At 40.2% G+C, this 14,619-nt stretch overlaps 1 protein-coding gene across 3 annotated transcripts; it reads right to left on the reverse strand.

Moving 5' to 3' along the window:
- Window positions 1-1,007: 1,007 nt before the first annotated feature.
- NDUFA4 (NDUFA4 mitochondrial complex associated) lies at window positions 1,008-9,042 on the reverse strand. 3 transcript variants are annotated; one of them, XM_069586618.1, is made up of 5 exons: window positions 8,569-9,042; window positions 8,181-8,465; window positions 6,730-6,818; window positions 6,047-6,107; window positions 1,008-1,225 (listed from the first exon to the last, which is right to left on the reverse strand). In XM_069586618.1, exons 2-5 carry the CDS (start codon window positions 8,220-8,222, stop codon window positions 1,169-1,171), a joined length of 249 nt encoding a protein of 82 aa, XP_069442719.1. In that variant the 5' UTR covers window positions 8,223-8,465; window positions 8,569-9,042; the 3' UTR covers window positions 1,008-1,168. The 3 variants fall into 3 exon arrangements, with proteins under 3 accessions (XP_069442719.1, XP_069442717.1, XP_069442718.1); XM_069586616.1 differs by lacking the exon at window positions 8,569-9,042 and adding an exon at window positions 3,834-3,934 and having other exon boundaries at window positions 8,181-8,435; XM_069586617.1 differs by lacking the exons at window positions 8,181-8,465; window positions 8,569-9,042 and adding exons at window positions 3,834-3,934; window positions 7,987-8,010.
- Between the last annotated feature and the right edge of the window lie 5,577 nt (window positions 9,043-14,619).

A 14,619-nucleotide genomic window follows, 5' to 3' on the forward strand; every position in this document is an offset into this window, starting at 1 on the left:
GGGTTCAGATATAAACAGATGTGTTCAAATACATTCATGTGTTCCGCCTTCATGGATACAGAGGGTCGACTGCACTATGCCACTTTATATAAGGAACTTGAGCATCTGTGAATTTTGGTATTTGCAGGGAGCGGGGAGGAACAGTGTTTCTGAAACAAACCTCCCAAACACCAAGGGATAACTGATTCACATTTGACTAATGGAATGAACTTGAATAATTCAATCTTGGTTTAATTGGTCTTGGTTTCCTAACTGTTTAAAAAAATATTTTTAAGTATTTGAGATAACTCACATGAACATTTAATTCAGTTCTGACAAGTAAAATGTACCATTACTTTGTAAACACAAAATATGTATAATGTAGACCTATATATTAAAATCTGAAATTTTCTCACTAAATTCCTGAAGCTCCTACAATGTCATGATCTACACATACCACGTGGAAAACTGATAATACGACATGGCGAATTCTTCATTAGCCACCAATGAAATGTTCTGCTCATTGGATCAAAATTGCTAGCATACTTCCTAGCCTTTGAAAACCTGCCAAAACTCAGAAGTTCTCAAGAGCTCTTCTTCGCCATTCACTTGGTGAGCAGTGATGGAGTCAGATCCAACTACAATCCCCAGCCAGACCATGGCAACTGACAACCTAGAAAATCTTCAGCAGAGAGAATGAACGACATAGTAAAAACCAGTATTAACAACAGCACATACTTCAATATCAGCCAGTAACAGAAATTCATGTTTTCATCTCGCCAATCCCAAAGAGGCTTGAATAATCTTCCAAATCTATCTTTCACTTACAATTCCAGTTCTTAAATATGCCCCAGTGTTAACAACAGCCTGTACACAAAATCAAAGTGTCTAATTAGAGCTGCTTAAAGTCTTATTTTCAAGTTACATGAATACACAGAAATTCAAGAAATTCCTTAAATTCCAATAATTTCCCATATCCTAAGTTATGAAGTTCAGGGTAGAGTTTCAGCATTAAATAAAGACACATATCAAGTTTCAGACTATTTATTCATCAGTGTAAACCCCAACACAATACACCAACATGATTTCGTGCATTTAGAGGGGAAATATTTCCTGGTTAAGTGGAAAATTGTGCGGATGGCTTCTGGAAGACCTTCATTCTAATCAGCTTTATAGTGAAATATTTCATTTAGAAGTCTGGACCTTCTTTCTTCAGTTTGCTGTAATCTACATTCACAGAGTAGAACTTGGAAAAGAAAAAAGATATTTTAGATAATCATATACACAAAGATGATATAGAAGTTTAAGATCATTTTTATTCAGCTTTCTATAGTAACAATTATAGACATGAATTATTAGAAATATTTAACAATATAAAAGTCATTCGAACAAAGATGTTAAAATTCCAATCCTTAATAATGGTTTTGGTAAGGTAAAAATATTCAGTCTTCCTCAGAAAAGCAGAGTCAGTATGATCTGTTGGAACTTATAAAAAATTCTTCTTTTCAAGGTGAATAATTATGAATTCTTCTGACATACACTTTCAATTCTTACATTTTTCCTTTCATCTAGATTAGGTACAGGAGTGAATCTCCAACAGAATGAGTATCAATTATCATCCCTATTTGGTCAGCAAAGTGCTATAATTTAGACGGGAAAGATTCAAAGCAATAAACAGCTAATAATACAAAGTAATGCTTTGTTACATGTTTGTTTCTGTTAGTTTTTAGATACAAACTGGTCTGCTTTGATGGCTTTTCTTTCCATTTTTCTCTCTCCTTTACTTTGGGGTTTTCTTAATTTCCTAACCCAGAATGCATCAAAATCAAATTTATACTTTACCACCTTTGGCACAAAAGCTTTTAAATATATTTAAATGTACTTTGGAAGTTTTTAAATTTTCATAAATGTGTCTATATTCAACTTAATTTGAAATATATTTTACTATCATTTCTTTAAAAACTGCCTCTAACTCCCAATAATTTTTTAAAAAATGATTTATACTTTAACTGCTCTAACAATCGTACTAAGGAAACATTAGGATTTGTAGTAAGCCCAGATAAGGCTATAATCTTATGCCAAAGAATACTGAAGAGGCTATGCTATAATTACTTGAAAACTATATTATTTAACTCCAGAAGTATCCGAACTGCAGAATTTATCTTTTCTTCAGTTTTTAAACAAGAAGCTAATAAATCTGTGTCCATTATTTCTTCAAACCCCTTCATTTCTTGAAACACCCTAACTTCTTGATCTCTAATTGAAAAATTCTTCATTTTATTTGACTTTTTAAAAAATTCCCAGGTTGTAAGGCTTATCCTTGAGATACATATGTAGACATTTATAAACCTTATAAACATTAAAGTATGAATCAGTCATAAACTAGTATTTTTTTGTTCTGACAGTATTCTCCTATGAATTAACTGAACTAGACAATGAGAGTTGAAAGAAACCAACTGTTCATCTGTAACATACTAACAAAATGTTAAAAGAGAATATTTATAAAAGGAACTGCAGGTTATATTTTAAGAATTATTTATTGGGCTGTTTTAAAAGATCCCAGGCACTATCAGCAGAATCATTTATCTTAATTATCACAACCTTACTCATTCTTTAGAAAAGAAGCCACTGGGATCAAGTTATCAAGTTGTCAGAAGCAGGATCAAGCTCCTACACCCAAGCAGAGCAGAAAGTTCACAGTATTTTTGCTAATTTTCTCAAACTAAGTAGACTTCTGATGTGTTTGCTTTATTCAGCTCCATGTACCAGTATCAGAGTTCTCTGTCAAAGTAATTTTCAAATCTGCCTTATTTTTCAGCTTCCATGTCCCCCATCCTTTTCTCAATTTAATGGTAGCTACCTCAGCAGTTTCTGAAACAACAGCTGGGAAGACACAGCATATTCTGATCTTGGCTTCAGGGTATTTTATTCAGTTGATAAATGCTGCTAGACCTTCAATGCTAAAATGCTATCTTAGCCTCCTCTCTTGTTTGTATTAGTTAGCTTTTGCTAGAATGTGAAATAGCAAAAAATAACCACCAAATCATAGCAGCTTTCAAGAAAGGTTTATTTTTCATTCATATTATCTGCCTTTCTAAGTTGACTGTTCTATGTTCTTTTCACTTTAATCTGGGCTGAAAGAGAAGCTCTTAACTGTCAATTTGGTCTCAGGAGGAAAATGGAAAAGAACAATGGACGAACCACATGCTCGTTTAGAAGTGGCAGATACCACTTTCTTTGATTTGCCAGAGCAAGTCACATAACCAAACCTGATGTTAAAAGGGCCAGAGAAAAAATTCTCTTAGGTGAGGGAAAGTGAATGACAGAGAAAGAATAACCTAGCTTACCTCACTGTTTAGGTTTAAGAACAGTAGACATCATCCATGCCAAGCTCATGAGTTTTTGGACTTGGCTCCCTTCTATTTCTGCTTGCAAATGTCCCAATTCTTCTAAACTCATCTTGGCAAGTAGAGCCAGCAATAGTCTACTAACATCCTGGTTTCCAAAATCTTTTATAATGAACTCTTTAGGCACAAAGTCTGCTTTCCACGTTACAGCAGGGGACACTTTATCAGATATTTTGCCATTATATGATTCATTTTTCCAGGCTCTAATACCAATATCCTAGCTATTCACAGCCCAATCTATGCCACACACATTAGATTTCTGCTGCAGCAACGTTCCATTTCCAGCTCACACGGCCTTATACTGGCATGTGTTACCATATTCTTGTTGTTGCTGTTCAGTGACTAAGTCGTGTCTGATTCTTTGTGACCCCATGAACATCATATTTTAAAACACTGGTAATCAGTTTCATTATCATAATCACCTGGGGAGTTTTCTGAACTACATACCAGAGATTCCAATATGCTCTTGGGGTGAGAGGACCAAGGCCTGGGTTTTTTTTGTTGCTGCTATTTTCTTTTTCAAAGTTTATTGGATGTGGAATAATTTTCTCCAGAATGGACATAAATTTACAGGAGAGAAAAAATAGGATGCTTGAGTATCATTTTTTGAGGCAAAATGTGACAAAAACTAAGATGGCTCACTTCAGGTTCACCAGTACATTTTTGTTTCTTGTAGAGAAATCTGTTGAACATTTGGAAGCCCAATTCTAATCAGAAGGTTGAACAGAAGGCTTGGAGTCTGCAAAAGGTGGTAATTATTTTAAAAGCTGCTGTCATCAGTAATGACAGCATTATTTCTATAATAAGGAGATATATTTGCTAAAAGGTCCTAAACACTCCTTGCTCTGGATACTTCTCCCTAACAGTGCTCAAAGAAACTGCTAGCTTTTGATGAAAGAGCCTGGCATAGTGGAAAATTCACGGCAAGTTATATACTTTAAGTGGGTAAACTGTATGGTATATGAAGGGCTTCCCAGGTGGCCCCAGTGGTAAAGAACCCACCTACCAATGCAGGAGACATAAGAGATGAGGGTTCAATCTCTGGATTGAGAAGATCCCTGGAGGAGGGCATGGCAACTCACTCTAGTATTCTTGCATGGAGAATCCCACAGACAGAATAGCCTCGTGGGCTACAGTCCATCAGTTAAGTCACTCAATCGTGTCCAACTCTTTGCAACCCCATGGACTGCAGTACGCCAGGCTTTCCTGTCCATCATCAACTCCTGGAGCTTGCGCAAACTCATGTCCATTGAATTGGTGATGCCATCCAACCATCTCATCCTCTGTCTCACCCTTTGACTCTCTGTGACAGTCCACTGGGTCACAAAGAGTTGGACACAACTGAAGTGACTTAGTACACACATATGGTATATGAATCATATCCTAATAAAACTTTGACATGCCAAGGGTTTTTTCTTTGTATATGCAAAAATTTACATTGTTTATGACACTGCAGGGATTTTTTTTCTTTGTATATGCAAAAATTTTACATGGAAGCATAGCATCTTAGGAATAAATGGTCTTAGATTTTCAACAAGCATAGACCTTATGGGCATTATACTAAGTGAGGTAATTGAGACAGAGAAAGACAAATACTGTATGAACCTCACTTAAACGGAATCTAAAATAAAGAGAAAGTAGACTGGTGACTACCAGGGGATAGAAGATGGGGAAATTGGGAAGATTTTATTAAAGGCAGAAACTTGTGACTAGTAGCTCATCAAGTTCTGGAGGCTTAATGCACAATATAGTGATTATCATCAACAGTATCATAAATTTCAGAGTTGCTAAGAGACTAGCTCTTAATTATTCTCAACACAAAAAAGTGATAATTATGTGACATGATAAAGATGTTAGCTAACACTACTGTAGTAATCATAGTGTAATACATAAGTGCACCCAACCAACAAACTGTACACCTCGAACTTACGCAGTATTACATGTCAATTATGCATCAATAACATAATTAAAAGTAAATAGCCTCAGTCCATGAAATCATTCTTTGGAGTAGTTTCATAAACTAGTTTTGCAGAAAGATGTCAAAAAGTGTACCTAGAAAGTTTATGGTAAAATATAAGTTCCAACTGATTTTCACTTCTTCCTACTAATTCTCACCTGAAATATGTCAACCATATCAAAAAGAAAAAAACCACCAACCAAACCAGCCACTAGATTAGTTACTCAAAGTGTGGCCTATGGACCAATAGCATCAATATCATCTGAAACCTTATCAGAAATGCAAATGTTCAGTTTCCACAACAGATCAAGTGAATCAGAACTGCTGCGGGTGGAGTTGAAGAATCTATTTTAACAACCTCTCCAGTGATGCCAATGTATGCCGAGGTCTGAGAATCACTGCACTACACTAGCCAAGACTGGAGAAAATGTTAAGCATACTATCTCTTTTTTTCCTTAGTCAAATCAGCAGAATTGAGACATTATTTTCATTTCCCACCCAGACTCTAAAGCCTGTGAATAAAGTCCTTAAAAAGATATTTATTAGAAAAATATATCAGTTTACTTTCACAGAACAATCTAGTAATTTCTCAAAGTTCATTATAATAGAGTTTTACTTACATCTATTTCAAAAAAAGACCTACTCCATGACAAAATTTATTAAAATACACTTTCCAGCAATTCTGAAACAATTTTTAGCTTACCTTGTACTGATCATTAGGACCTAGTTTGTTCCAGGGTTCTGGGTTATTCTTTCTGTCCCAACTAGAAGAAATATATAAAACATTGTAATTATTAAAGTTACAAAATACTATTTAAAATAGTTTTCTATTCCAGAAGCTATCATTTTGAATAGATCAAATTCCATTTCCTATCAAATGAAGTAGTGTTATTTTCATTATAGAGTTGAAATAGAGAAAAGACCCCTAATAAGCAAACCCATGGAACGAGTTAGAAAAAGGTACAACACAGAGAGCCCCTTGGGGCAGTTATCCTTGTTCCTAACCCTGTCACAGAAAACTTTAGTTTAAAAAAAAAAAAGCATTCCCTACTGTAGAAAAACAGCCCCCCAAAAACACTCAAACATACTAGCAACCCTGACTAAGTGTTTTATAAAATTACTATGATCTCAATCATCACAACATTACAAAACGGGTACTGGCAGTTCTATTCAACGACGAGAAAATGCAACTCAGAGAAATCTAGATAATTTCATGAACCAGAAAACAAAACAAAACAAAACAACAGTAGAACTGGGATCTGAACTTAGCCTAGGACAGCAAATTTCAGCTTCTTTCTATTACTTGATGCTGCCTCTCTAGAAAGATTGAGGCTCCTCAATCAGTTTGGTTAACCATCAAAGTTCTAAATGTTTTTAAACACTTACCTGACATCGGGATTGAACAATGCCAGGCGCATGACATACAGTGCTGCTCCAGTCCCTCCTGCTCCAATAAATATGAAGAGGGGAATCAACTGGAAGCCAAAACAAAATAGATGAGAATTAACAGCCATCTTCAAATACCTACATACTGATAAAAGTAAACAAAAAAAGACTACAGTAGTTTCTACACACTGATTCCCAAATCTCTAATCATCTTTTTATTTTTAAAAAAAATTTTAACAGCTTTATTGGGATTTACATGCTGTAAAATTCATTAACTTCAACAACCAACGATTTCCAGTCAATGTATAAAGTTGTGCAACTGTCCCACAATACAATTTTAGAACATTCCCATCACCCCAAGAATCTCTCTCAGGGCCACTGCTGCCACTGGCATCCCCATCTTCAGCCCCAGGCAACCACTAATCTGCGTTCTAACTCTAGACTTACTTTCTCTTCAAACCACCTTTTTAATCTGGTCTTAAAGTCTAAAAGAAAAGACTTCATTTTTAAGGAAGATTACTTTTAACTATGTTCAATAATTCAAAAAAAAAAAGGAATTTCTAGACTTTCTAAAGGATGTGAGGATAATTCTGATTTAACGTGGAAAACGTTATACTGAAATTTTAAATTTTCTAAGAAAATACATCATCTTTTTTACCTAATAGTCATACATCACTCTCATTAAATTCCAGCTTCTCGCATGTCAAGGCTTGAAACACAAGATCTTGGCAAATTATTTAAGCTTGCTTCTATACAGACGTTACGAAAAACAAAAATTATGTTAAGTAAAGTCTGAATGAGCATATAGAAACACACCTACTTTAAATACCGCTATTACACATAATCTCTGGGAACGTACTGCTAGCACATTTAATGCACAGTTAGGCAATCAGATTTAAAAATACAAATTAAAGATTGTGTAATTGAGTTTTAGGACCACCGGACGTTGATGTGCAAGGGGAAAATACGTGAAATATAAAAGAACTCAACGCAATTGAACTCCGCACTCCTAAAATATCAAGACGTCAAGAGAAACTGAGGATGCCAAACTCAGAGACCTTCACGTTTTCCTTAAGGCCTGGTGGTGCAATGCAGTGAAAACAAGGCTTTCAACAGCACAACAAACAGTATACCTGACCTTTCCTGCTGTCTAACCCACCCAGCGCACAGCTATCCCTCCTGGTACCACCGACCTGCAAAACGACGCGCGCCCACCACACTGTTCCAACATATTCTTTTGGAGACAGTATCCCTCACCTCCCCCATGCCAGGCCAAACCCCACAATGCAAGGCGTGCAAGGTCAGAACTCAAGGTCCTGGGGCAACTAGGAGAACAAGACAGAGTGAGGCAAGGTCCAGCCCCGAGGAACCGTAAGGGGCTGAAGGAGGAAGCTCCCAGGGGACTGACGCAGACGCCTCCCCCCACAAGATAGACAAGGGAAGACACTCACGCTAGGATGCCTCTTGGCCTGACCGATGATCTGGCGGAGCATGGTTGCGACAGTGGCCTCGATTCCAAACCGAGAGAAAAACTAAGCCGCAAGGCCGGGGATTAAGCACTCACCGCACCTGGGAGGAGCGGACGTCCAAAGTCACTCAGGACCTCCTACCTGAAGGACCCCTGGCTCAGAGGGCGGCCTGCGGCAGTAGGGCCCGGATGCAGCTGTCCTGGATAATGCCTGTTTGACTCAGCACCTCTGGCGTCTGCTCTACCTGGCCAAATCAACAGCGTTTGACTGCAAAGCAAAACAGTCTCATTACTATGCCTTGCTATACTTTCAATGGGTAATTTTTTTTGCGTCAAAACTAGAACCTACGATTGACTACACGGGCACTTACTCGGGAGGCCGCGTGTTTGAAGAGGGGGCGGGCAGGCGGACGCACGCGCCTTGAGCTCAGAGAGCCCGGTCTTTAGCTAGACGTCCACGAGCCTGGTCCGCGCGCCGAGAACCTGGGGGCGCGCGTGCCGGCTGCGCGCCGGCCGCCCTGACAGCCGCTCCGGGAGCTGCGCGGCGCCTCTGGCTGCTGGGCGCCGGCCGCCTAGAGGGCAGGTCGAGTCTCTAGCCACTGAGGTCAGCGACTGCGGTTTAAAACTACTGCAGCTGCTTCCTGTCCTTGAATGTCATTGAGGGGCAGAAGTTAAAAACTAGTAAATGACTTACAGATGGCGGTAGTCTTGTCAATGTGATCTGGAAACAGTTCCTGGTCGTCGCTTAAATGTTCAGGGCTTCCCTGGTGGCTCAGACCTAGTAAAGAATCTGCCTCCAGTGCGGAAGACGGGTTCGATCCCTGGAACGGGAAGATTCCCTGGAGCTGGAAATGGCAACCCACTCCAGTATTCTTGCCTGGAGAGTCCCACGGACAGAGGAGCCTGGCTACAAAGGTGCTACAAAGACCTCTGCGACATTGCCACTCTCTCCTCTCTGCCCGGGTCTAAAACTGCGTTCTAAAAATATGTTTCTATTGGTCTTGTTACTCCGGTATCCCAAGACTGGAATTCTCATTTACCTGTTTTTTCTTTTTCTATTTTTAACCCAAAAGTCTTCCCAGGCATTCGAGGACACTCTGAACCCCAACCTCATATGTAATTTAAAGCATTAATCAAATGATCACACCACTAATTGGACCTGGAAAGAAAGTCTCCTCCAAAAAAGTAACGGGAGACGGGAAGGAGAAAACGTTAACCAAACGAAATGGAGGGAGGTAGATGTATAGAGAGAGGTAATAGTTGTGACTGTCGAAAACTAAAGAGGCTTTTTTTTTTAACTTATTTATTTTAATTGGAGGCTAATTAAAATATTGTATTGGCTTTGCCATACATTAACATGAATCCGCCACGGGTGTACACGTGTTCCCCAACCCTCCCCTCCCCACCCCCCCACCTCCCTCCCCACCCCACCCCCACCTCCCTCCCCTACCATCCCTCTGGGTCATCCCAGTGCACCAGCTCCAACCATCCTGTATCATGCTTCGAACCTGGCGATTCGTTTCATATATGATATTATACATGTTTCAATGCCATTCTCCCAAATCATCCCACCCTCTCCCTCTCCCACAGAGTCCAAAAGACTGTTCTATACATCTATGTCTCTTTTGCTGTCTCGCATACAAGGTTATCATTCAGTTCAGTTCAGTCGCTCAGTCGGTCCGACTCTTTGCGACCCCATGAATCGCAGCGCGCCAGGCCTCCCTGTCCATCACCAACTCCTGGAGTTCACTCAGACTCACGTCCATCGAGTCAGTGATGCCATCCAGCCATCTCATCCTCTGTCATCCCCTTCTCCTCCTGCCCCCAATCCCTCCCAGCATCACAGTCTTTTCCAGTGAGTCAACTCTTCACATGAGGTGGCCAAAGTACTGGAGTTTCAGCTTTAGCATCATTACTTCCAAAGAGATCACAGGGCTGATCTCCTTCAGAATGGACTGGTTGGATCTCCTTGCAGTCCAAGGGACTCTCAAGAGTCTTCCCCAACACCATAGTTCAAAAGCATCAATTCTTCGGCATTCAGCCTTCTTCACAGTCCAACTCTCACATCCATACATGACCACAGGAAAAACCATAGCCTTGACTAGAGGACCTTAGTCGGCAAAGTAATGTCTTGGCTTTTGAATATGCTATCTAGGTTGTTCATAACTTTTCTTCCAAGGAGTAAGCGTCTTTTAATTTCATGGCTGCCATCACCATCTGCAGTGATTTTGGAGCCCCAAAAAATAAAGTCTGGCACTGTTTCCACTGTTTCCCCATCTATTTCCCATGAAGTGATGGGACTGGATGCCATCTTTCTAAATTCCATATATATGCATTAGGATACTGTATTGGTGTTTTCCTTTCTGGCTTACTTCACTCTGTATAACAGGCCCCAGTTTCATCCGCCTCATTAGAACTGATTCAAATGTATTCTTTTTAATGAATAATATTCCGTTGTGTATATGTACCACAGCTTTCTTATCCATTCATCTGCTGATGGACATCTAGGTTGTTTCCATGTCCTGGCTATTATAAACAGTGCTGCGATGAACGTTGGGGTACACTTGTCTTACAGCAACTTTTTAAGAAGGGAAGTCTGGTTTGGTTGGAACTTGAATAGTAGAGGAAGCGAAGCAGTTGGGTGGGGGGTAGGGGGTGGGCAGGGATCAGATCTGTTGCACCAGTGGTCATTTATACAGCATGGGTTTTATGCTGAAAGCATTAGGGAGTTAGGCAAAAGCAAGATGTGACTTTAAGTGATTGCTTTGTCTATGAAAATTGAATCACTAGAGATAAACATGAAAGAGGGGGGAATGGTTAAAGGGCCATTGCAATAGTCCATGTTAGGTAATGGTAGCTTCCACTAGTGTAGGAAATGTGATGATGAAGAAAAGATTGCAGAGATATTTAGGAGGTAGCACCAAGACTTTGTGATTGGTCAAACATAGAAGTGGGAAGACGAGCGAGTCCAGGATAGTTTCAGAGGTTCCATTCTAACTCTGTGGATTGATGCCAATTATTCAGATTAAGAGAACTGGCCCATAAAGAAGGCTGAGCTCTGGAGAATTGATGCTTTCGAATTGTGCTGGAGAAGAGGTGGTGATTATTAAAATGACATGAAGCTTATGAAGACTGGTATCTTTTTCATTCATTCAGTAGATATTTATTAAGTACCTACTCTGCATCTGGCACTGTTTTAACTATGGCAGCTGAAAGAAAAACTTGTTCCTCACTAATGGAGTTTACATACTGGTTGGGAAGACAAACAGGAGGGAAGGAGGGCAGGGCACAACCTTTAAAAGAATGGTATAGCCTGAAGACATGACATAAATTGATTAGAATCAAATAGGTCCAAGATGGCAGACTAGTGGACTTCCACTAGATTTTGAGCCTCAGTATACGCTGGTTGTAACACAACAGCAAGCTGAAAGACACATCCACAGGCACCAAGATGGTTCAAAGGCTGAGAATAAAAGTCCAAAAAATGAGCAGTAGTCCAATTCCTGGAATTCTCCACACTTTCCCTAAAACAGTTGAAGTGATCCTCCCATTCAAGCCCATGAAATTACTCAGCCTGTAGAAGCTAACCACATCACATTTTGCTGCTGCTCTTGCCTTCTGAGATGGCCCAAACTCTGTCTATGAAGTGTGTTTCTCTCTAAATAAATCCACCTCTTACCACTTTGTCATTCATTGAATTCTTTCTGTGATGAAATGTCAAGAACCTGAGCTTCATCTCAGTCACTGCAGATGATGACTACAGCCAGGAAATTAAAAGACACTGACGCATGGAAGAAAAGTTATGACCAACTTAGACAGCATATTAAAAAGCAGAGACATTACTTCACTAACAAAGGTCCATCTAGTCAAGGCTATGGTTTTTCCAGTAGTCATATATGCATGTGAGAGTTGGACTATAAAGAAAGCTGAGCACAGAAGAATTGATGCTTTTGAACTGTGGTGTTGAAGAAGACTCTTGAGAGTCCCTTGGACTGCAAGGAGATCCAACAGTCCATCCTAAAGGAGATCAGTCCTGGGTGTTCATTGGAAGAACTGATGTTGAAGCTGAAACTCCAATACTTTGGCCACCTGATGCGAAGAGCTGATTCATTTGAAAAGACCCTGATGCTGGGAAAGATTGAAGGTGGGAGGAGAAGGGGACGACAGAGGATGAGATGGTCGGATGGCATCACTGATTCAATGGGCATGAGTCTGAGCAAACTCCAGGAGTTGGTGATGGACAGGGAGGCCTGGCATGCTGCAGTCCATGGGGTTGCAAAGAGTCAGACACAACTGAGCGACTAAACTGACTGACTGAGCTTCATTAGGTCCTAAAAACAGGTGTGTGATCTCAGTTTGAAGCTATGGGTCTTGGCCAGGTTCAATTCTTGGCACATGGGTCTTGGCACCTCAAATCCCTATCTGAGGTGAATGGTTCAAAACCATAAATAAACAATTAAGATAATTTTAGAGACTTCTTCTTAATAACTTAGTTGTGTCTGACTCTTTGTTACCCTATGGACTATAGCACGCCAGGGTCCTCTGTCCATGAGATTTCCCAGGCAAGAATACTAGAGTGGGTAGCTGTTCCCTTCTCCAGGGGGTATCTTCCTGACCCAAGGATCAAACCCGCATCTCCTGAGTTTCCTGCATTGCAGGTGGATTCTTTACCATCTGAGCCACCAGGGAAGCCCATTTTACAGACTAATAAAGCAAACAAACAAAAAGAATAATGAGATAGAGAAGGACATGGAGGTGTGGAGCAAAGAAGTTTATTTTAGTAAAAGTGAATGTGGAAGATTCCTCTGAGGAGGTAATATTTGAGCTGAAACCTAAATGAAAAGAAGATAACCTACTGAAGATCTGGGGGAAAAACATCCTGATTTTCAAGAAAAAATAATTTTGAGATTTAAAAAAATAATGAAATGCTCAAGGGAGGGCAGTATGCTGACCCGTTAAAAAATGAGATCAGAGAGGTTATAAAGGTGTCTCTGACATTTACTTTATAAACTATGGTAAGGAGTATGGTTATGTTAAAAGAAAAGATCAGCACAAAAATCATGTAAGATACTTAGATGTGAACATAGAAGCCCAAGACTAGTGAGTGTAGGTAGGCTTTCAGTAAAGAAATTAGAAAGGGAAGATCTTGCAATATTTTATTTTTAATGATAACAATTGGTAATAAGGAAGTAGGCACACAGGAATGCCATTGCTAATAAGAAAGTAAAATCCGGTGACTCTTTTTTGAATGATTTAGTTTCTAGAAGTAACAATAATATAGGTAGTCAAGTGATGCCTTTGGAATCATTAACAAAGCAGGGTTGTGCTGTGCTTAGTCTCTTCAGTTCAGCCGCTCAGTCGTGTCCGACTCTTTGCGACCCCATGAATTGCAGCACGCCAGGCCTCCCTGTCCATCACCAACTCCCGGAGTTCACTCAGACTCATGTCCATCAAGTCAGTGATGCCATCCAGCCATCTCATCCTCTGTCGTCCCTTTCTCCTCCTCAACCCCAATCCCTCCCAGCATCACAGTCTTTTCCAGTGAGTCAACTCTTTGCATGAGGTGGCCAAAGTACTGGAGTTTCAGCTTTAGCATCATTCCTTCCAAAGAAATCCCAGGGCTGATCTCCTTCAGAATGGACTGGTTGGATCTCCTTGCAGTCCAAGAGACTCTCAAGAGTCTTCCCCAACACCATAGTTCAAAAGCATCAATTCTTCTGCACTCAGCTTTCTTCATAGTCCATACATAACCAGTGGAAAAACCATAGCCTTGACTAGACGGACCTTTGTTGGCAAAGTAATATCTCTGCTTTTGAATATGCTATCTAGGTTGGTCATAACTTTCCTTCCAAGGAGTAAGCATCTTTTAATTTCATGGCCGCAATCACCAACTGCAGTGATTTTGGAGCCCCCCAAAATAAAGTCTGACACTGTTTCCACTGTTTCCCCATCTATTTCCCATGAAGTGATGGTACCAGATGCCATGATCTTAGTTTTCTGAATGTTGAGCTTTAAGCCAAATTTTTCTTGTGTCCAACTCTTTGCTTCCCCATGGACTGTAGCCCACCAGGCACCTCTGTCTATGAGGATTCACCAGGCAAAAATACTGGAATAGCTTGCCATGTCCTCCTCCAGGGGATCTTCCCAACCCAGGGATCGAGCCCAGGTCTTCCACAGAATTGCAGACAGATTCTGTATTAACTGAGCCCCAAGAGAAGCCCAGGAATACTGGAGTGGGTAGCCTATCCCTTCTTCAGGGGATCTCTGTGACCCAGGAATTGAACTGGGGTCTCCTGCATTGCAGGCAGATTCTTTACTACCTGAGCTACCAGGGAAGTTAAATTTCATTTTTAAAAGTTTTTTTCTTTTTTTGAGGGGGGCAGGCATTTGGCTTTGGAGATATTAGTTCCCTGGCCAGGGGT

The sequence above is a fragment of the Ovis canadensis genome, chromosome 4, assembly GCF_042477335.2.
Source record: "Ovis canadensis isolate MfBH-ARS-UI-01 breed Bighorn chromosome 4, ARS-UI_OviCan_v2, whole genome shotgun sequence".
In the NCBI taxonomy this organism is placed as follows: Eukaryota; Metazoa; Chordata; class Mammalia; order Artiodactyla; family Bovidae; genus Ovis; species Ovis canadensis.

Bases quoted from the DNA above. Each gene is read 5' to 3' on its own strand.
- NDUFA4 (XM_069586616.1), bottom strand. From the start codon at position 8,222: ATGCTCCGCCAGATCATCGGTCAGGCCAAGAGGCATCCTAGC. The intron at 6,819-8,180 runs GTGAGTGTCTTC...TTTGGCTTCCAG, and splicing joins AGGCCAAGAGGCATCCTAGC to TTGATTCCCCTCTTCATATT. The intron at 6,108-6,729 runs GTAAGTGTTTAA...TATTTCTTCTAG, and splicing joins TTGTTCAATCCCGATGTCAG to TTGGGACAGAAAGAATAACC.